The sequence below is a fragment of the Gouania willdenowi genome, chromosome 10, assembly GCF_900634775.1.
Source record: "Gouania willdenowi chromosome 10, fGouWil2.1, whole genome shotgun sequence".
NCBI lineage: Eukaryota > Metazoa > Chordata > Actinopteri > Blenniiformes > Gobiesocidae > Gouania > Gouania willdenowi.
This window is the reverse complement of record NC_041053.1, coordinates 17437299-17460513: the sequence shown is the minus strand read 5'-3', so window position 1 is coordinate 17460513 and position 23215 is coordinate 17437299. Positions and strand designations below refer to the sequence as shown.

Below are 23215 nucleotides of genomic sequence, written 5' to 3'. Positions count from 1 at the left end.
GTGCAGTGCTAAGAACAGCAAAGATACTGTGCAGGACCCTCAAGCTCCCAGGCCTCTGGTAGAGGACCTGAGCTTGGAGGAAAAAAAATTATAAATAAATAAATAAATAAATAAAGAGATAAATAAAGAGAATGCCCGCGGTGGGTGAGGAAGTTATATATATATATATATATATATATATATATACACACACAGTATATTTAGTTGAAGTAGATTTACATTTCACAGAGTGAAAGTATAAAAATATGAAATTGTGTGCTGTTTTGATGAAAAAAAAAAAATACTACTTGAAAAAAATTGAAAATCTTAATTTTTTCCAAAATTTCAGGCAACCCCACCTGGGGTCCCAACCCCAAGGTTGAAAAACACTGATTTAGTGGCACCTGAATAGATTCATTTCTATAGTTTTTATCACTTCTGGTTACTTTATTTGTTAATTTTCCACTCTCTCATAAGTAGTGCCATCGCGTACCCTCATTTGAGAAACACTGCTCTAAAGGGCCGGATTAGGCCCCTGGGCCTTGAGTTTGACACATGTGCACTAATCCATCTTTTTAAGGAGTCCATACAGGAGCCATGTTCCTTTCATTACAACTAACAGGTGAGTTTTCTCATTTCTCACATTTTCTTCTTTTTCTTTTTTTTTTTTTTTTTTTAAACATCAGGCATGTTCACGAACAGCTCACCTCATCTGTATCTGCCGTAATGTTTGTTATGCTGTATGTACACCATAGGTTACCATGACTGTCACTGATTACGTGTTGGTGGGATGGTTTGTGGGCGTGGCTTCCAGGCTTGGTGCAGGTGCAGGTGGTGACTGTCATTGCTGTGGGAGCTCTGACGGCTGTTTCTTGGTTTTCAGAGTGTCTATGAGGGACTGGACGCCGCGTTTCACGCTGACGCTCACACGCCGAGTCACTGAGTCTGCAGAGGGTGAGGAGGAGGAGGAGCCAGCCCGCTGGGGGGGCGGCCGTGCCACCAGACACTTTTGGTAGCGGAGCTGTGAGGAGGGAAAGAAGGAGGTTTAACAATCAGTGGCTAATATTTAAGCTTCCTGACAGGATAAAAGTCAGGGTTTGATCAATTATTCATCTGTGCAAGGCTTTACACCAGGGCTGGGGTCAATTATAACTGTAATTGCGTAATATAGATAATTAATTGCAATTATGACCTAATTATAATTGTAATTGAAAAAATATCTTTCTGTTGTAATCATAATTGAATTGATAGAGTTCAGATAATTGGCTTTGTAATTGACTGTAAATTCTATAAAAACTGTCAATTACAATTCAATCAAACGCAAAACTGGGGAACCATGTTACAGTTCTATGGCTTACACACACGTAGTTAACAATTATCAAAATATGTAGAAACACTAAAATAACTATCCATTATAAGTGGTTAATAGATCATTAATAAACTGTTAGTTAATGAGTTATAAATTGCTTGTTGATTTTTTGCTGACAATTTGTTAAGGATTTATGAAACTTACAAGCTGTTAGTTAACAATTTAAATAACCCAAGTGATTCTTGGTCATGGATGCACTGGCCTTGGGCTGTGGGATAAAACTCATACTGGTTTTGACCTTACGCACGTTGAACCCAAATACCAGTTTTAGGTATAACCACTCACTCCTTCCCTCTGTTCACGGTCATTATACCTAAGCTCCACACGTGTCACCAGACTGGCTGAACTGATTACACAGCACAATAAGCACAACTATAACATCACATCTCACTGTCAACTTAAAACAGTCAACCCTTCCCCACCCTTTCCATTGTCCTACCCTGACTCCCTCTTCCCTGTTCCCTTCCCCCTCACCTAGGTGCAACACTGCCCTCTCTCTTTATATCCTCCCTTTAATAAAGTATTTATTACCCTTCCTTAGGGAGGGCTGGTGATGGTCACAATTATGCAATAAAATAAATTCATTTATTTTAATTGCAATAACAAAACATGCATTGCTGTCTTTAAAAGATTGCACTTTTTGTAGTGTTGCCCTTTGACTGCATGCGCAAAACATAGAAAAAAACTAACCCAAACAAACATAAATTATTGTATAAACTACCATGTAGATATCTCAGCCCTTCTAAATACACAAATTCAATCAAAATCCACAATATTTGGAGGATCACAATTTTCCCATGCTTTTATCACATGACTGCAGTATTTTTAAATCTCAAATCTCAATATTCCTGAAATGATTTCTCATAATTATTAACCAAATCAATGACATTTAAAAGAGAAAATCCTGCAGGGACTGATATCTGTCACTTATTGCTTGGATATTGTTGGTGCCTTATATTGTTTATGTATCATTTATACGTCAAAGTGCAAACTTGTGGAGATTGTAAGTGAAATTGCTCATTTTCCCACCTAAAACCTGTGGCCCGCCTAAGATAAAACTAATTTATGTTCGGGCCCTGAACTAAAATGAGTTTGACAGCCCTGGCCTACAGCAATCATAAGATCTCCTCCCACCATAACTTACCACACACGCCGCCTGCACAGCCTCAGATACACATCCTGCATTGGGGTCACACCAGAACACGTGGCACTGGAAATGCTGGTTCCCCGTGTCCATAATGAAGGCAAACGTATGCACATCCCGTCCCACGCCCATGAAGGACAAAAAGCGGACACGGCACTCCACCAACGCCTCCTCTTCCTCCTCCTGCACAGCCATCACACAGCGTAATCAGAGTCCTAACAGATCGCTCTCTCTAACTGAATGCAAAGTTTGTAACTATTTGTTAGTTCTCATGATGCCACCAGAAGTCTCACCTTCTCTTTGATCACTGCCACCGTGGTGTCAGCGATGCTCAGTATAACCGGAGTCCAGTCCTCCTTACCCGTGGATGATATGAGGTTGTCTATCGCACCATTTATGATGTCCATACCTGTAGAGTAACACAGGAGAGTGCACAGTTAGAGCAGGAGGAGGGATTTACATGGACACACACAGACTCCAGTTTTACCTATTGGCCGAGTTACAGAGGTCATTCCCAGATAGAACACATGGAACTTCTGCACTAGTTCAGTCTTTGGCATTGGGAACTCTGTAGAGGAGAGTAACGAAGACAAAGCTACTGTCAAACACATACGAACACATCTAGTGAGGTGTTTGAAAAGAGAAGACATGAAAATGGAATAGCAGGAATCAGATCAGAGGCAGAGAAAACCTTTTTAGAGCAGTGGTTCTCAAAAAGTACCCTCTTTCTCATATTTCTGAATCCAAGTACCCCCTTTGTCCGACTACAACATTTATAGATAGAATAAATTAGTGATAACACACATTTTAAAGAATCTCATTCTAAATAAGTTGAATGAAACAATATTTAGTGGCTTCTGAATAGATTTATTTTTATGGTTTTGAACATTTCCAGTCATCTCCCGCCTGATGTGGGACCAAGACTGTCCCTTGTGCTTTCAGTTAATGTTTTAGTTAAAATAATTTCCATCATTATTATCTGGATTATAATTTTAAACTAAAAATAAACATCATAAAACCCCCATATTTGTAATGCTTTCTTTAATTTTCCATTATTTCTCTCTTTCTCTCTCAAGTACCCCATCTCTAGTGCCATTGCGTATTCCTAGGGGTACATGTACCCCCATTTGAGAAACACTGATTTAGAGCACTGAAGCCATATAAAATGAATGAGGATGAAACCTGTTATCGACGATTCAAAAATTTTTTTAACTCTTTAAAATTTAAAAATGCCTCAAAGCATTTCTACCTGAGCACTGGATTGTTATGGAATAGGTAAGTCCTCTTCCTGGTTTGCATGTTCTCCCTAAACATACATTAGCTGATCTGGTTCCAAATGTATGCCACAGATTCTGTAAGTAACTGGAGCAGGTTTTCCCTGAGTACGCAGGGATAGGTTGAACTGAAAACCTGAATAGCATTAACATAGAAGATAAATGAATGGAGGAAAACAATGAACTATACACTATACTATAAAGTGTACATAAGTTGTATGCTTGGGCTCTGCAGTCAGAAAAGAAATGCTGTTTATACACATTTAAGGAAAGATTTCAACACATGATGACATCAATAAAGCACATAATGCTCCACAAAATACAGAATACGAAAGGGAGATGAAGTCAGGCATTCTTTTGAATATTGTGAGATTTATGTGTCTTTGTTATGGAATAATAGGGTGCAAATGTGCGCTATTGTCCCACAACATGCACGTGAGAGTGTATTCCGTGTTATATTCCCATTTCCGCATGACTTTGTCTGAATAAATGCAAAAATTAAAATACTGCCACTTCTATTTAGTGAATTCTATGGTTACAAAAAATTATAGGTCCTAGACATTTTATCTAATAATAATAATGCATTGGATTTTATATAGCGCTTCATCATAGACACTCAAAGCGCTTTACAGAATCAAGGCATTATTCTTTCACTCCACACTTAGTGGTGGTAAGCTACTATTGTAGCCACAGTTGCCCTGGGGCAGACTGACGGTAGTGCGCAATCGGTCCCTCTGACCACCACAAACACTCACTCACACATCACATTCATACTAGGCAATGTGGGTAAAGTGTTTTGCCCAAGGACACAATGACAGATGCCACTGAAGTGACTGTCCCCCACTGTGGCCCCTGCAATTCTCAGTGGTCTCACATCCAAATACTAACCAGACCCAGACCTGCTTAGCTTCAGAGATCTAATGAGATCGGGCAATGACAGGCTGGTATGGTGTAGGCATGTAGATCTTTGCTCATACTTTCTCAGCTTTCAGTCCTTCTCTAGGGACAGTGGAATGTAGAGCATTTGTAAAGAGGCAGCCTTATTTAATTTCTGAAACTGGGAAGGAACTGGGTGTGAGCAAGTGGTGCCTTTCTAACTATACCGTATCATTTTTTCAGCCACAATTCCGAATCAGACCAATGACAAGCCCTCGACTTTAGCCGAACGGCCCCACTGCATCTCCCCCTGCATTCCATACATCTGTGCTTTACTAAAGTAAAGTCTACCAAAGAAAAGCACAGACGCATTCGGTCAAAACTTCAGAACGTTTAACGGTACTGAACGCTATTGTTCAGTTATGCATGTACAGTATGTATATATTGTCACACGTACATGTTGGGTCAAACATGTGTTACTTCTATCCTAGAAAGATCTTCTCCACTCATCTAGTTTTTCATTCAAAGCCTGGTGTTTCTATCTACCTCAATACCCTCTTGTTTTATTTCAATCCCTTTGTGAGTTTATCAAGCTAATGCTATAAAAAATGTAGAGGATGTTTCTCCGAAAAGGTCTTTCATTCGGGGTTGAGGCGTAGAGCTGTGGAAAACCAGCTTCTGACTCAAAGAAACTGTAATTGGGATTTAATGAGGTCAACTGTCAATGTAAGAGAAGATATAGTCGTGTGTTTATATTCTGATGTGAAGCTCCTTTCTCTCTGGTTGGGCAGACACACACACTGGGGCAACTTAAATTAGTGGATGAGTTGTACTCGGGCCTTTTTTCTATCTTTCAGTAATTGTTTGGAACGAAGTGGAACAAACCAAATGGAAAATACTGCATAGAATAAACCCTCTCGCACACAGTGTCTCACTCATTGATCTTGAATGGAGGCAGGTGGAAAATAATTGGGAAGAATGGAAAAGAAGACGATTTAACTGCTACAAACTGCTACATAACCAGGAAAGTTTCTGATGCAACTTAAGTCTTTTTGTCGAATGTGTGTAACAATGAATTTGGGAGTATTTCTGTGTTTGTTTCCATGTTAAAATTAGCTTTGCTGGGCTTTGGTGCCATTTCATACATTTCTACAGGCATTTTTAAGCTGTCAAGATGTTAAAGCAAGGAAATGTGTTATTGTGTTAAATTTATCATGTGTTAAACATGGCCAAACTTGCTGCTTACAGGCTAGAATCCGTGCTACATACAGAGCCACACAGTGTGAATGTGACGAGTCTGTACAGTGACTGCTAATGAATGTAACCACACACTATTAAAAACTTAACTTTTGTGTCACGACACGTTATTATGATTCAATTATAGTGTAAATGTATTTATACTTTAGATACTCTTTGTGTGAAGATAGTAAGCGGCAGCTTTGTTCAGTAATATCCTTTACACCAGGGGTGTCAAACTCAGTTTAGTTCAGGGGCCAAATACAAAGCAGTTGAACTTATGTGCGCTGCAGATTTTAGGCAGGATTATTGTGCTCTAGTTTGTACTTCAATTTATGAATTAATTCTAAAATATGTCTGACACTGATAATATAAAAGCAATAAGTGACACATATCAATACCTGCATAATTTTCACTTCAAATCTTTTAGATTTTGTCGCCAAATTTTACATAATTTTGAGAAATTTTGTGGAACATTTGGAAAATATTGAGTTATTTCAACAATTTCAGATTAAAAATGACTGCCATCATGTGATATAAGCGTAAGGAAAATGTGAGTCTTGTTATATTGTCGAGTTCTTTGAATTTGTGTATTATTTTGGAGATATCTACAACTGAATTAGTTGATAATTTACAAAATGATTCATGATTTCTTTGACTTTTTGACTTTCTCCTGCGGGCCAAAATGGACACTCTAACGGGCTGGATTTGGCCCCTGGCCCTTAACTTTGTGTGCGCTACAAAATCATGTACCTCTTCTCGGCTTTACTCATAATGTCACTTTACAAATGTTTAGGAGTAATTAAATGTGTGGGTTTATTGTTTTTTTATTTCAGATGTTATTGATACACTGAAGCAGAGGAAGCACAGAATGCTTTAGAAGTAAACCTTTCATTTTGAGGATTTCTCTCACAGCTGTGCCATACGCATGGATCAAAGTTTAGAGAGTTCCCTATCAGCCTTGTTGTCCCTTTTTAATGAATGACTTAATCGTCTACACTGCTTCAGTAAATTTAGCATTACACAGATTTATGTAAATTTTGAATAATTTGAACCAGCTGCTTTACAGACAGACAGACAGACAGCAGTGTTAATTTTGTTAACTAAACATTTTCGTCATAGTCATTTTGTGGTTTCAGCTGGGGTTAACAGATTAGGAACTACTGAATCGCTGTAACTTACGTCCTACGTACAGCTGTGCTCTCTGTACAAGTCTAGTAAGAACCACTCCAAGCTTGTGTTTATCACAAATGATCTCATGACCTTTGACGTCACCAGCCCCAGTGTGCAATTATGGAAGATTCTATTAGCTCAGTGTGAATAAAGCTTTTTGAGAGTACAGTTCCCTAGCCAGTCCCAAACCAAACACGAGTACCATCTCTTTATTACCCAGTACAGCTCCTGGAACTCTAGGGGACATTTTCAACAAAGCATAAAGAGAGTTACAGATGGAAAGAAATGCAGGGATGGGATCCAGAAGGAAACACTAAGGGAAAGATTGCACACAAATAAAACTTGATTCACAGCAAGACACTCAAAAGCCTTGTGTTGCTGACCATTGGGCTTTTACATTTAGGCATAACAAATAAAGTAAACTAAGCCATGCTGTCTCGCTTATTGCCCATCTCCTTTCTTATCTACTGCCACATACAAAAGCACCTGTAATCTCAGGAGAAAGAGAAGTGCCTTAGGCTAAGTTTGACTAAATGGATATCAGCGTTCAAATCAAGGTGTTCTTCTGTAACCAGGAGCACAAGTGGCAGAAACTAAAAGTCAAATGCTGTGTCAGGATTTGAGTTTTTCTCTGCTTGTAAATGACAAGATGATAAAAACTGCTGTATAAATCAAATATCAGCCGTAAAGGGTCTAAATGTGTCTAGAGTAACTGGTAATGTTTTGTCACATCCTCAACTTCCTGTCATAAATCTTACTCTAACTTTACAATTTTTACTCATTAAAGTCAGGTGAAGATTTGTGTGCACGTGTGCGTGTGTGTGTGTGTGTGTGTGTGTGTGTGTGTGTGTGTGTGTGTGTGTGTGTACCTTGTAGCGGTACATCAGAGCCATTCTGAGTTGAGCTGCCGGCTGCAGCCTTGGCACTTTTCCTTTCAGCCATAATCTGAAGATGAGAGCGTAAGGGAAATTAGGCAAAAGGAGGGGCAGGAGGAGGAAATGCAGAGTGGAGATAAGAAAACAGAAATTGGGGAAAAACATGGAGAGAGTCAAACTTCGGTCAAGTGCCAAATATCCCTTATTATCTGGATCAGTGATACTGATCATGGTAGAGTGATCATTCACACTTTAAAGGCTTGGAAGAAATTTCTGTAATAAAATCTTCCATGACGTAAGGTCTGTGTTTGGTTGAAATGTTGTCAAAATAGTTAGTACTTTGACGTAAACCTGCTAACAAACAAACAAATATGGGTAATAAACGCAGGTGAAAATATTTCCTCCTTGTTGGAGGTAAAAAAGATGTGAGAAAAAAAAACTACAGTAATAAAAGACAAAGAGGAGAAGCAGCCATTTTAAAAACAGGCAACACAGGCTTAAAATTACATTTTTATTTAGCATGATAAAAAAAAAGTAAAAAAGTAAAAAAGAAACATTTCCATCTGCCTGCGTCCAGGTTCCTATCGCTGTCTAATGGCACAACTGTTTCCTATAGAAATGGTACGGGTCAATTGAAATTGTAATCGCAAAATTGTTAATTGAATTGTAATTGAGTTCAGATAATTGACTTTGTAATTGTAATTGGCATGGAAATTCTACGAAAACTGTCATTTAGAATTTAATTAAACGCAAACCTCTATAGCCATGTTACTGTTCTATGTCTTACACATACGTAGTTATTTATATATTATTAAAACAAGTTTCATATCAACTTTTCCCACTACGTTCTCTTGAGTATCATATATATATATAAATTGAAATCTAGGGGTATACTGACAGAAAAAAGGCTCAGACGCCCACACCAAAAATATTAACAACCAATTTTCATTGATTAAGAACCCTAATAAGGTAACTATTAGATAAACAAATTGTATTTTACAGCTGATTTATGACATGGATCAAACTGGCCCGTTATCATAAGAGATGCTAACAGAAAGCTTGTACAACAGAAAGTGTAAGTTTTATAGGTTAATTTTTTAAAGGCTCAGTAATCGGGATTAATTGTGTAAAATGGATGGTATGTAAAACATGCACATGATATGTGGTTAAAGGTACCACAGGTGGTGTAATCAATCTACTGGTGCTCCTCATTTCTTGCGATCAACTTCCGTGTGTGCTGCCATTAGTGGCTTGCGGTATATAAAACGTTCGCAAAATATATATGTTTTACTGCCCTCCAAAAAGCTGTCATTGTTTTTGCAAAAATGTCAAATCGTAGAAGTTCTAACAGTTATTGTTCCTCACACCTGCCTCACAGTCAATAGTCATTCAACAGTTTATTTGGATACTATTTGGACCGTAACACTGTTTGGTAACGTTGGCAGATATTCACAGATTCGGACTAGCATCAATAACTCTTCAAAAAAACGTCATCGACCCCCATCTGTGGGTCCCCTCTGTGTGGTGAGCTTAAAACATGAAGCTCTCATCCATAGTTTCCCCGTAAATATTCAAATATCACAAACAAAAGATTTAATCTTAAAACAAAAAAAATGCTGCTTGTCTGGTTTTTTTATTTTTCGGTATTTCTGTTCAGGTTTAAAGTCAGTAAAACAAAACAACCACACCGTTTATTTGTTATTTTGATTTGGCTTTGAAACGGAATAAACAAAGACCGAAGGGTGCACGGATCGAGTCTGAGGATCTTTTGTATTCATTCATTCCTTTGCTGTCCTTTCCTCTTACCATCTGACCCAGTAAATGTTTGGACATGGTCCTGGCCTGCACCGCACCCTTTTTCTGCAACAGATACTTGATTAATTGCTGATGTCGCAGCCTGTGGTGAGTCTGCAAATCTGCACCCAGGGGAACTCACGAGAAGACACATACACACGTGCACGCAGGAAAGCCTGTACACACACACACACACACACACACACACACCCAAAGACGCACATACAGAGCACAACTGCAAGACCCAGGTCACAGAGTTCCACTCCCCCTGCAGTGAAATAAAAACTACCAGTGTTTGAAATAGGCAGTGTGAGGATGTGAAGGGTCATATTCACCCATCACTGATACACACTCCTCCATCAGTTTGACAGACAAAGAAATGAGAAATTAAAGGAGAGAAAAGGCTTTTGTCGGTAAATGGGTCAACATGCCTCTGAGGAAAAGATCTGTAGTTCCAAGTAGAGCTATCTTTCACAAGTTCACTACTGGGAAAAAGAATAAATGGGGTTTTTTTTGCTTGAAAAATGCTTTTCAGAGAGTATGTAAGTCTGTGTGTGCAGCAAAAGGACTAGAATCAGGTGAAATACAGGCTTTACCAGTGAAGCATCACTGTATTAGCGACATGCTTTTCTAAAGCAAATCACTCACATTAAAATAGCTACTTAGCTCCCTAATATTAATGGCTACTGTATCATAAGGCAAACATTAGGGGAATCTAAGGATTTGATACAGTAAATCAGTAGGCTAGTGTTGTAATCAAGACCACATTTTCCAAAACCAAGCCTGGCCAGAGACCAAAATGCCTCAAGATCAAGACAAGCTGAGACAAATTGAATACATATGCCAGAAAAAACAAGGTGTCTGCAACTCTTTCAAAGCACATTAAGCAAAATTCTCAAATCTTGACAAATTAGTTTAACAAAATTCTTGTAAGTATTTAAAAACCCACTGATATGTTCAGAATTATTAAAATTTTCCAAAAGTAGGTGAATGTGAATTAAGTGTTCAGAGATATTTCTGACGAGAAGAAGGATGGACTGATCTCTAAATTTTTGCAGGTGTCTGATACACAAGACACCGGAAATCAATCAATAAGCTAATGGTAAATTATTTAAGTCAAATTGCAACATTAATTATTCAGGAACAGTTTCAAGAGCTTCTTATTATTATCACATTAATGAAGATTAACAGATCAGTGCTGGACTCCAATGGTCACAAGATCAAGCCCACGATCGGTCTTTAATACTCCAACACTAATAAAGGCAGGGTAGGTAATTTTCAAAAACTAGCATGAATGTGAAAGTAGCATCCTCCAGTGCTCCGCTCTTACCCGCCCCCTCCCCTCTGCGCTCCTTCTAAAGCCACGCCCCTCACTCACACAAGTGCTGGTGCTGTACGTAAGGGGTCGAGAATGAGCAGGGAGACATGATTGGTTAATAAAAAACAAACCGTCTTTTTTCATTGGTTGAATTTTTTACAGGCTTACAGCTGCTACAGATGACAGATTTTCATCGTTCCTTTTTCAGAGCACATGAGATCCTAATTTCTGTCAGGACATAAAGACAATTTCAACCAAAAACTTAAAAAGTGCATCTCGAGGAAATTACATACCCTACCTATAAGTGTACTTTTTTTCTTAGAATTAAGCTATTTGTGTAAACAATTGCCTACATTGTGTCTAGGTTTACACCACCATGATGAACATCCTTCTAACAATACGCTGAAATGTGAATGCTTATCAGACTTTGAAAAGGAAACACAAAAATGTTCAGTTTTTGTCATATCTCAGAAATGAGATTTTATTAAAGCAGGCAGAAGAAGAAAACGCTGTAGCTTCACTGTAAACATTAACCACCCAGCACAACAGTCACATTATTACAGGTGGAAGCACATAAGCATTGCCTCAGGAAATATAGCATTACATTTTCAATATTTGAAGTAGTATCCTATTTCCCAACTGTGGCCAGCTAGCTTGTTAGTTCATTAAAAATAATAACAAAAATAAATGTATCGTCAGTCTTAACAACAATGTCTGTAAATCCCTTCACTGGCTCCCTGTCAAACTCAGAATCGAGTATAAGGTTTCCCTCCTCACCCATGAATCTGCTCCCCCACCCTTACCTCCAGGAGCTCCTCACCCGCCAGACGACCTCACGCACCCTCCGTTCAAAATCCACTCACACCCTCAGACCACCTACGCCTAAGCTACTCACCATGGGCGATAGGGCCTTCTCTGCTGCTGCTCCTAGGCTGTGGAACGCCTTCACTGACCACCTGAAGGCCCCACAGACTGCTTTTAAACCAAGCCTTAAAGGTGTAGAGGATGATTTTCCCAAAGTTTAGAAAAGAAACACCCTCTGCACAAGCACAACACTCTACCTGCTTCCAAGAGGGAACGCCTACGTGTGCAAGAGAGCGTGCACAAGTCCAGTTTTTCAGCTCTGTTTACAAGTTGCAGTTGGCATCCCTCATACAGGCTTACTTTAAGAAGATTTGCACTTTTCCCACAATGTCAGACTCGCCACCGATAAGTGAAAATCCATTTTCAAAATTCCCAATGCACACCGGGCACGAGCACAAGCACGTACGACGGCCTTATGTTAACATATCATCAGAATGATTGGCAATTAGGTGGACCAATAGTTAAGATGATCCACCTGGAAGTTGAAGCCAAAATAACATCGTCCACAATACCTTTAAGGTATTTTTTTTTTTAGGTTTTTACAAAAGTAGCACTTTGAGATTTTCAAATGTAAAGTGAATAAAATGAATTATTATGTTTATTATTGTGCAATCTTTACAAGGCTCATTTTGTGCTATGTTGCTGACCTATCCACTGTGCTGTTTACCCTGGCATGCTACGTTGCTTGCTAGCCTATTAAGTTAGTTTGTAACTAAGTCAGACGAAAATATTCACCAAAATAATTTTTTTTGGGAATTAGAACTGTACAACCTTATCATGCTCCAAGTAGCTCATAGCTCCCGTTTACAAATATATTATAAAAATGTTGCTTTATATTACATTAGCTCTCTCTAATGTAGACAAAACAAAAAACAGTTTTTCAGTAGGGCTGGAAGGATATGCTTTTGTCCTAATTTCATTTTATAACGATAGTTGGGAGCCAATTCGATATATTCTCCGATTCTGCTTTATTGCGATTTGATAGTACCATTTATTGCAATATAAATTTTCTTTTTTCCATTATTCAGAAGCCAAAACTTGAATCACACACTTTCAGAAACAATATACGAGTCTTCAGTCAGTTGGTCTGACATTTATTTATAAATAACTGCACATGAAAGTGTACTACACTATATAGTGTTAACCTATGACCATATAGGCCTATGCAGACAGTTTAAAATAAATCAATATTCTATTGATTATGGGGCAAAATGTTGATTTATACAATCGTTACAAAAATAAATTAAAAAAAATAAATTAAAAAAATTGCGATATTGTGTTCAATATTTTTACGCCCATGTCATATTCATGTGTGTATTTCTTAATATTTGAATAAACTATTTTAAGCATCAATACAGCCTAATGCTATTCTGGCTTCTACAGTGGCATAGCCACAACTAATTGTTTGCTGAGTAAATAATTATGATGTTGACGGTATTGCTGAACTTGATTTATATTGTAGTAGAATAAGCAAGTGATTCACGCAAACTTCACCAATAGACGTTGGTCAATCTTAAGATTACAACATAGACACCTTAAAGCTATTAAACACGTTTACACATGTGCTCCAACAAGTTTCTAATCGTTACATTTTAGAGGATTATAAAACTTCCCTCCTTTGTTTGAACTTGTTTAAATTTCTTGAGTAAATGCCAAGAGAAACCTTATCAGTTCATTTGTAGTCATGGCTACGCGTTTTCTATACCAGGTCCAGGTATCGTCTAAGTGAAAGCGTTAAAAGTAGCTCTAGAGAAGTGCATCAGCAGCAATAGATTTTTGTTCTCTCTGTAATAGGCACTCTGATTAAAGGCTTAGTTCAATGGCTTGGTTCAAAGCAGTGGATAAACTCATTCATGCAGCGGCGCTTCCCGTAATGACACTCACCTTGGAACAGATTTCGTGAAGACTTGTGGCAATGGCTGCGGCGGGGGTATCACATCGAAACACGTGGCACTTTAAAACCCGCGTGTTTTTGTCTCTGGCCACGTAAGCAAAATCCCTGAAGAAGAGGGAAACAACAGTGAATATCTAATGCCATCAACCATTTTGGTTAATATTTGTTAGACGTAATAATTATAGAAACCCCTATGTTTAGTACTAATACTGAATAAAAAGCTAGTTTTGTCATTATTTAATTTCTCTTTCAGTAAATACTACAGAGGACAAACTGTCTATGGGTTTTCTTTAAGGTGACTGTAAAGTAGATAAGTAGACACAAAAGAAGTAGAGTCTGGTTCATCTTTCAAAAAACAAGTCCCAGATTCTAAGAGACAATCCAAAAGAAGCAGAAGGACCTGCAGGTCGTTCAAAGGTAAGCCTTTAAACCAAGGCAGCGTGCTTTCACAAACTGTGAAAAGCCAGGGATATTATTGCAGTTTTATTCTTTGGAGAGCACTCTGAACATTTTATTTTATCTCCAATGATCAGATAACCCTGTAAACACCTCCCAAAAGGCTCTAGGCTTACAGGCAATATGCAGATCTTATACTGATCAGTGATGAGCCGTTTCTATATCGTTTTCACACTAAAGCAACATAATTTCACTCCTTTCTCCCAAATGACTACACTATCAGATACAATTACCATTTTAAATCTTGTTTCCATCCACTTTTTTGTAGCATTTTGTAAGCTAGTGTTGATCTAAATCTTTAGATTTTGTACATTGATGGATTTCTTTGTATTTTTTCCAACTTTTTCTTATTTATTTTGCTTCTGCAGCTCTGTTTTGGAGGTTTGCGCTTATCTTTCTTATGCAAACACTTGCTGGAGACATTTGCTTCTTGTACTGAAGATAAAACATTGAAATTAAATTGGATTGTTTTGGTTAAAGATAACTTCTTACTCCGTTGAGTTATCTTCCCCCATTAATGACACTTTAAATATTTGTGATATTTACAGGCCTCAGTCGCCATTGAATGCACTGTGTACCACATAAAAGTGTTTTAATGTCATGTGTGAAGGGGGGGAAACAATCATTTAATTGTATTCAATGACTCACCAAAAAACAACTGACAAAACAAAAGATGTGTATACCTGTCACACAGCAGTGCCAAGCGGTAGGAATAATGAGTACAAAAGGTACGATTGAGGGGAAAAGGCTCTGCTGGGATGAAATGTTTATGCAGTGAGTGGGTGGCAGATAAACAATGTCAACATGAGAGAAATCCCACGCGTGCAGTCGTGTGTGCACGTGAACGCGTACAAAAGACAAATGACAAAAACATCTTTTCCTCATTAACAGATGTTTAAAAAAGCCACAGGGCAAAAGAAGAAACGAAAGTGTTTCATGGCACGACACAAATGACTAATTAAATAAAGCAGAGAGGAAGAGGGATCAGACACATGAAAGTAAGTCAAGTGGGTGGCATCACACACACACACACACACACACACACACACACACACACACACACACCACACACACACACACCACACACACACACACACACACACACACACACACACACACACACACACACCACACACACACACACACACACACACACACACACACACACACACACAGGCAAATTACTTCAAACAACAGCAGAGCGATATCAAACAAAGCTACAATTTATCACGGCCGGCTCTTTGTGTTTATAAGTCCATTATCGGCCCTGGTTGCTCAGCTCAGATGTGTGCTCACACACTTTGGTCGATAATGCTCGCTGCCTGTGGCCAAAAGGGAAAGTGCAATAAGGTGTGTGACTGCGTGTGTGTGTGGTGTGGTGCACTTTGTTCAGGGACATTTGCACGGTGCACCCTCACAGCGGCGCGAGCGGCCTTGCTTCACATACAAATGGCTCTTTTATTACGTCTATAACCGCACTGGAGGATCAAAAAGCCATAAAGCAGCATGCGGCTCTTAATAGGAAATAGCTTGTAGGCCTGTTTGATGATTTAACACCAGTAATTTGGACTTCTAGTAGCTGCACCTCCACTTCCTGTAAAGAGCATCTGTGAGTTTTTTGGTGAAGCAGAGCCACTGATATGAGTGCACAGCAGTAAGAGTCCTGACATTATAATCACAGCAAACAGTGCAGAGAAAAGATTACACCAAAAAGTGCAGTTACCTTTCTCTGAGTTCCAGGAAGCAGAGGGAGGAATGGTGGGAAAGGAACAAAAAGAAGATTGGTAAGAGGAAAACCATCAGAATAAAAGTGAAAATGAGAAAATGGAAAGATGGGAAGTTGTAAATATATTTATTGTACAAAACAAAGAACACAACTGTAACTCTCAACTTCAAATAGTCGACTCTTCCCTACCCCTTCCACTGTCCCACCCTGACTCCCTCTTCCCTGTTCCTTTCTCCCTCACCTCGGTGTAACGCTGCCCTCTGTTTTTATATTCTCCATTTGATAAAGTGTTTCTTACCCTTCCTTAGGGAGGGCTGGTGATGGTCACAATTATGCATAGCATAAAGATATTTATTTAATTGCAATAATAAAACATGCATAGCTGTCACAAAAAGATTGCACTACATGTTGTGTTGACCTTCGACAGCAAGTGCAGACAAAGTAAAAAAAAAATGGCAAAACAACAACAAAAAAAAAAGAACAAAAGGTTAAAGGAAAGCAAGGACAAAAACACAACAGCAATGTTAACACTGTAAAAGATCAGGTAAGGTACAGACACAATAATCCTCCAAACAGTTATAAGATTGCACAGTGACAATGAGATTATTCCCAATAAAAGCAGATTTACGCTATAAGTCGTGTATGCAGATTTTCTTCAAGTTTCTTTCATACATGTTGTCACTTTTGGTCAAATAACTTTTTTTTTCTGCTGAAAACAAACGTATTTGGGTTAATAGTGTTGTTGATCGCTCTTAGTCCAACTCAACATTTTAGTCCAGTGTTTCTCAAATGGGGATACGCAACGGCACTACAGGAGGTACATGAGAGAGAGTGGACAATTAACAGATTAAAGCATAAAAAATATGGGGTTATATTTATTTTTAGTTAAAAATGACAATCATAATAATGATAATGAAAATACAAGAGTCGACCAGGTGGGAGATGACTGGAAATAATACAACTATAGAAATTACTCTATTCAGGAGGCACTAAACACCGTTTCATCCCACTTATTTACAAAATTAGATTCTTTAATCACTTGACAATCATTCCATTATTATGCTCTGCAGTTGTTTTTTTAACAGTATTTTGGGAAAAATGTTGCAGTCAGACAAAGGGGGTACTTTGATACAAAAATAAGAGAATTTGGGTATTTCAGCCAAAAAAGTTTGAGAACCACTGTTAAAGTCAAAGTATTTTAATTTGGCATATTTTGTTGTATAAATGTAACAGTGACTGCCCTCAATGGGTTGAAACCCAGCAATTACAATTTAATTTTGCCGATAACGTCTTTCTTTTGCTTTCGTCACAAAACACCACTGTTGGCCCCGCCCCTCCTATAAAAACTAGCAACTGTGACGTAGTGTGCTGTCAGAGAGTGACTGGTCCAGTAGCCACAACCATAACCAAAGCATTTATCTGAATTTCCAGACACACGTCAGTCAGTCTCCTAGTTTCTCCATCCTCTACTTCATGGCGTGAAACTCACTTTAGCTTAGATGCTGCTAAAGATGTTGAGCAGGTCAAAAAAGTGAAAACATAACCAGTAGCTATTTATTTTTTCTCAAAGCACCTCATTTGCTTTAAGGTGTTTTTTATGAGAAAGAGAGGGGAAAGTCAGGCCACGTCCCCAGGCTACGTCTAAAGTGTGATTTTGCACTCTGTCAGCTTAGAAGACAGTAGAAAATGGCTAAAAGTTGGATTTAAAGAGTTTTTTAAGCCAATAAGTGAAGCTAAGCCTGAGGTAAAGAAGTCCAAGGTTGTTTCTGTGGAAATCGCGGATAAAAGCAGCAGCACAGCAGCAGTTAGCTTAGCGACTAGCAACACCTGTAGCAATGATGCTAATGCAGGAGCACCTGCCTTCAATTCAGGACATGGCAGGCGAACTAGTCAGTGGACCGGAGGATGACTCAGGGACAAAGAGAAGAGAAGGTGACAATGGTCAAAGTTCTGCTATGGACATTGAGACAGAGGCTTAGTTCAAAGCCAAGAAGAGCAGCTAATTTTGGCTTATGAAAAACAAGGCAGACCTCGGCTGTGAAATATGTAAAAAAAAAATGTTGCGAGGATACAAAGTTCTCCGTGGCTGTTTTTTTTTTTTTTGCCGTTTTGACAAATAAACAAGTAAGCGCACACATAAATAATTTGTATTAATGGGTTTTTGTGTTCTGAAAGTTTAGTGTCCTTTGAGTCTAAATTAGTGGTGATTTTACGCTGTCCTTGGTGCTGAAACATGGCAGATTTTGACAGCTGTCACTCAAAGTGACAGACGCATGTGCTCCGTAATGGCCGATTGTCAATGTTTCTTCAACGCTGATTCATCATTATTTTATTAAACATTTAGATGAATTGGTCGTTTGTGTTCACATGATATTAGTGGCCCATGTAGTGAGCAAACAACACTTTGAAAATTGTATTCCGTGACATTTTTGTCTGTCTCGCACAGCTGGAACAACACCTGCCGTTTGTTAAGGGACATGACGATTGATTTATAAATTAAGTACAGAACATAACCAATAGATAGCAACGACTACACACAAGAATACAATACTATTATCATCAAACACTTCCTTTCTTAAATAACTTCAACAACATACAGTATATTAGCAAGAATCAGAGAAAAACACAAGAATAAGTTTTCTTCCACAACTCCTAAAATGTCCATAATCCTTTCTCATGTCAAAGAGAGTCTGGACTAGGTTCTATACCCAGCACTAAAACCACAACAAGCACCTAAATAAAGCTGTTCCTAAATGAATCATGATGTGCCGAGGAGACCTGATGCAAAAGCCTCATTAAGCTTCTTCAAACCAAACTCCAATATGCGTCACTTTGCTTCTTACACCGTTCACCATACACACAGCCTAAAAAGGTGTTACACTTATTCACAAATAAAGCTCTGTAATATGTCACTGGGTTGTACTGGGCAGTAAATTGGAGCACTGGTGCACTAAGTGGTGCCATGCTAAAAGCGTGTCAAGTTGTTGAACAGATGAGTGCAAATTCTAGTTAAAAAATTTATTCATAAAGCCTGTGATTCATGAAGTGAGCTATTTGTAAACTGAGGATTGAAAGAGTTATTTTTTTTAATGGTGGCATCCTGCAGAGAGTAATTACATGTAATTAAATAAAAAGTTGTCCCTTTTCCCCAGAAAACTCAAAGGGAACCTCGCTTTGTTTTTTTGGTGCAAAAATTTAGCTTACAAGTATTGTTTTCGGTTTCTGTTCGACTCCAAGGAGGCAAATTATGAAGACCTAATTTTACTAAAAGTTATATTTTTACGCTTTGTTAATCTATGTTATATGTAACAACAGGCCTGACATTCAGTCCACTTGACGGAGATCTAGAGTGAAACTGTTTTTATCAAAAGGGGACAAAGCAGTAAAGCAATTTAGCACAGGGCGAATCAGGAACAGATATGCTATTTATAGATATTTATTAAGTATTGCAATTCAGTAGTGATGACTATTAAAATTTGTATTTATTATTTCCATTTTTCAAAAACAGTTGAATTATAAACATATAGAAAAAATATATGAGTCACAGTTCAATAAACAATCAAACATTACATGTCAGTCTGACATTTATTATAATACTGTGTATTAAAGTGCAATGTAGTGTTAACCTATGACATCATGTGCAGACATTGTACTGTTTTGTGCGGTGCATATTTCCTCCCTACTTTCTAATTATTTCAGTTACTTTTAACCTTTTTAAAAGCCTCCTGTGGACAGGTGTCGTAAATTAGCATGTGTGCTAACACAAACAATATATCTGGGTTACCAACGTAATTGATGTCCATATCAAATAAAGGGCAGAACCTGGTTCTACTGGAGATTTCATTTAGAGGGAGTTGTTTTCTTCCCACCTGTACGCTAAATGCTTGTTCATGTGGATCTTGTTGGGTTTTATCTTTCTTATTATGAATTCTAGATTTAGATAACTGCAATGAGATGACTTTGTTGTTATTTACGCTATACAAATAGAGTTGAATTGAATTAAAAAAAAACCAAAGATGTATTATATTAGGATATATCGTAAAGAATAAATACGTGTGTGTGTGCGTATACATGTTTTTTTGTTTTTGAAATTCAATGAGTAAATCCACACTTTGAGTTAAATATATAACAGGGTTCCTACAGCTTTAGTAGAATTAAATTCCAAGCATTTTAATTGCCATTTGAAATTCAATTTAAGACCAACTTCACAGTAAACATAAGTGGGGGGTAAAAAACACTACATCAATTACAGTATATAGGGTTAGGGTCCATTTTTTTTTAGTGTCTAGTGCAACTGGCAGCCCCAAAGTGAACACACAAAAATACACAAAATGACTGTTAAAATACACACACACAAAAAGGACTAATATAATCAAATCACTCCAATAACACAAGATGACTTCAAAAATAGCCAGAAAATATTAAAACCAACTAAAAAATATAACAGAAAAAAACATTAAGAAAAGCCATTAAGAAAATCTTGTTGGACAGCAATTTAATAAATTTTATTAAATTTACGTTTTTTATTCATAAAAAAAGAAAAGAAAAAATGTACCATTTATTTTGAAACGTGATACAATTTAAGACTTTTTAAAATGATGATTTGACATTTTAATGACAATTAAGGCCTTATTTTTAGATTCAGGAATGGAATGCCCTTTTTAAGGATGCGCGGGAACCATGAATCAGTTAATTTAATGTGTCATAGGGAGCATTTGTGAAGAACACTGTAAGATGAGTGAGATTGTTGAGAAGAGAAGAATAGAAATAAAAAACTTCAGGATAAATGTCATGTGGACCTCAGAGATGTTGATTGTACTTTAAGTGGGAAGGTTAGCAGAGGGAATGAGAGATGGAATCTGGAGACAGGATGGTGATGAAGTCCTTAGGAGCTGCATGAAAAAAGTGGGAGTGAATCAGAGGAATTGAAATGAGATGTGGGAAAAGCAGGGGGCTCAATGATAGTAGAGGAGGTTAGGAAAGGTAGAGTCTGAGCAACGTATCAGCAACAAAGCAGAGAGATGAGTGAAAGCAAAGCTCCCCTCTGTGTGTGTGTGTGTGTGTGTGTGTGTGTGTGTGTTCCTCATATTTCCAGAGCTCAATAAAGACTGAGTGACTCACTAGGTTACTAGCGATCACTCTTTGATCCTGATGGCTGTGAGGCAAGCTCTGCTGGAAGAGGATGCAAAGGGCTCGTAAATTAAAGGAGGTCACAGCAGCAGATACGATGAGCTCAGTTCACAGTACCTGACATCAGTCATTCAGCAGCAGCACAAAAACATGTGCAGCCTATTAGCATCAGCAGACACACAAAAATGTTTAAATCTGCTTTATTGTTTTACTGAAAGTCAGTAAATACCTCATTAGAACGATATATTCTGCTTGTCCACAGGCTGTGTGTGAGGCGTGTTCTACAGAGATCAAACAGGGACAAATACCTCTATTTGAAACCAAAATAGTGCTAATGCACTTCCATGGCTGATGGTTTTCACCACCTGTACTCAGGGGTGGAGCAGCGATTTTAAACGTGAGGGTGTTCTAAGGGTAGGGCAACCATCAACTCCCAATTTAGTTTATTAAATTAATTTACTGAAACCATGATAAAGCTGTTATTAAGTCAATGATACTCAACATAATTATTCCCCCAGAAAACATTAAAAGAGGAAACTTTTTAACCTTTTTCTTTGGCCATTTTGCAACTTCCTTTGTCCCATTTTAGCCCCTTTGATACTTTTCATTTTTTTTTTCAAACTTTAGCTTCTTTTTGCCACTTTCATCACATTTTTGTTGATTCTTTAACCATGATCCTTTGACAACTTTACTTCCAAATAAGCTATCCCTTTAGCCCAATAAATAAGACTTGTCCTTTTTCCCAACTTTTTGTTCCACATTTTTACCCTTTTTCTCTATTGTTTGCCACATTTTGCTACCCTTTGCCATTACATACCACATGTTTCCTCTTTTTTTGCCACTCTTGACTACGTTGGCCCATTATAGTCCCTTTTCACTCTGTTCCTGCCACATTTTTGCCACCTGTTACTCATTTTTGTCACTTTACTTATACTTTACTCATCGCTGTTAACTCTTTGTTTACCTTCTTGAAACGGCGGCTTCGTCAAATGGCTGTGATTGGCTTGATCACCATTCAATCACTCTAACTGGACCAATACATTTTCAACAATGAATCCCTCTGTGAAAAGTGAGGGGATGAATGTTTGTTTTTATAAAAGGCAAGGCAAGGCAAATTTATTTATATAGCACATTTCACTCACTCAAGGCAACTCAATGTGCTTTACATGATAAAACATTCAATCGTTTAAAATCAATAGAACATTTAAATCAATAAGAACATTTAAAATCATCAGTAAAATCAATTAAAATCATCAGTAAAATCATCATTACATCAACAACATGACAAAAATCTCTCTCTCAATCATATGCAGTAGAGAAAAAAAGTGCCTTCAACTTTGATTTAAAAATGTTCACATTAGATACTGACTTCAGCTCCGCTGGCAGTTTGTTCCACTTCTTTGCAGCATAACAACTAAAAGCAGCATCACCATGTTTACTGTGAACTCTGGGCTCCACTATCTGATCTGTGTCCATAGATCTGAGAGACCTGCTGGGTTCATACCTGACTAACATCTCACTGATGTATTCTGGACCAAACCCATTCACAGATTTATACACCAGCAGCAGAACTTTAAAGTCTATTCTGAGGCTGACTGGGAGCCAGTGTAAAGACTTTAAAACTGGAGTAATGTGCTCTGACCTCTTTGTTCTGGTTAAGACCCGAGCTGCAGCGTTCTGAACCAGCTGTAGCTGTTTGATGCTCTTTTGGGGGATTCCTGTCAGAAGACCATTACAATAGTCCAGTCTGCTGGAGATAAAAGCATGGACCTGTTTCTCCTGGTCTTTCTGAGCCATTAAACCTTTCACTCTGGAAATGTTCTTTAGGTGGTAGAAGCTGTTTTTGTGATAGATTTGATCTGACTGCTGAATGTAAGATCTGAGTCAATCAGAACACCAAGGTTTTTGACTTGATCTTTAGCTTTTAAAGATCGAGACTCAAGATAATTGCTGATAGCAGTCCTCTTTTCCTTGTTGCCAAAGGCGATCACCTCCGTCTTGTCATGGTTTAGTTGAAGGAAGTTTTCATCACTCATCCAGCAGTTTACTTTTTCTAAACAGTCACACAACACCTCAATGGGACCATGGTCATCTGGGTTCAGTGATA

General features: G+C 38.0%; 1 protein-coding gene across 2 annotated transcripts; it reads right to left on the bottom strand.

Moving 5' to 3' along the window:
* Positions 1-420: 420 nt before the first annotated feature.
* LOC114471676 (amyloid-beta A4 precursor protein-binding family B member 2-like) lies at positions 421-13897 on the bottom strand. 2 transcript variants are annotated; one of them, XM_028460561.1, is made up of 6 exons: positions 13787-13897; positions 7921-7996; positions 2980-3060; positions 2786-2901; positions 2493-2675; positions 421-1000 (listed from the first exon to the last, which is right to left on the bottom strand). In XM_028460561.1, the coding sequence occupies exons 2-6, from the start codon at positions 7991-7993 to the stop codon at positions 821-823; spliced, it is 633 nt and encodes a 210-aa protein (XP_028316362.1). In that variant the 5' UTR covers positions 7994-7996; positions 13787-13897; the 3' UTR covers positions 421-820. The 2 variants fall into 2 exon arrangements, with proteins under 2 accessions (XP_028316362.1, XP_028316361.1); XM_028460560.1 differs by lacking the exon at positions 13787-13897 and adding an exon at positions 11934-12073.
* Positions 13898-23215: the final 9318 nt, after the last annotated feature.

What these genes read in the sequence shown, in the direction of transcription:
- LOC114471676 (XM_028460560.1), bottom strand. An exon ending in CTCTGATGTACCGCTACAAG is followed by an intron (nt 3,061 to 7,920) that starts GTACACACACAC and finishes TCTCCTCTACAG; the next exon opens with AGTTCCCAATGCCAAAGACT. An exon ending in TGGCAGTGATCAAAGAGAAG is followed by an intron (nt 2,676 to 2,785) that starts GTGAGACTTCTG and finishes ATGGCTGTGCAG; the next exon opens with GAGGAGGAAGAGGAGGCGTT.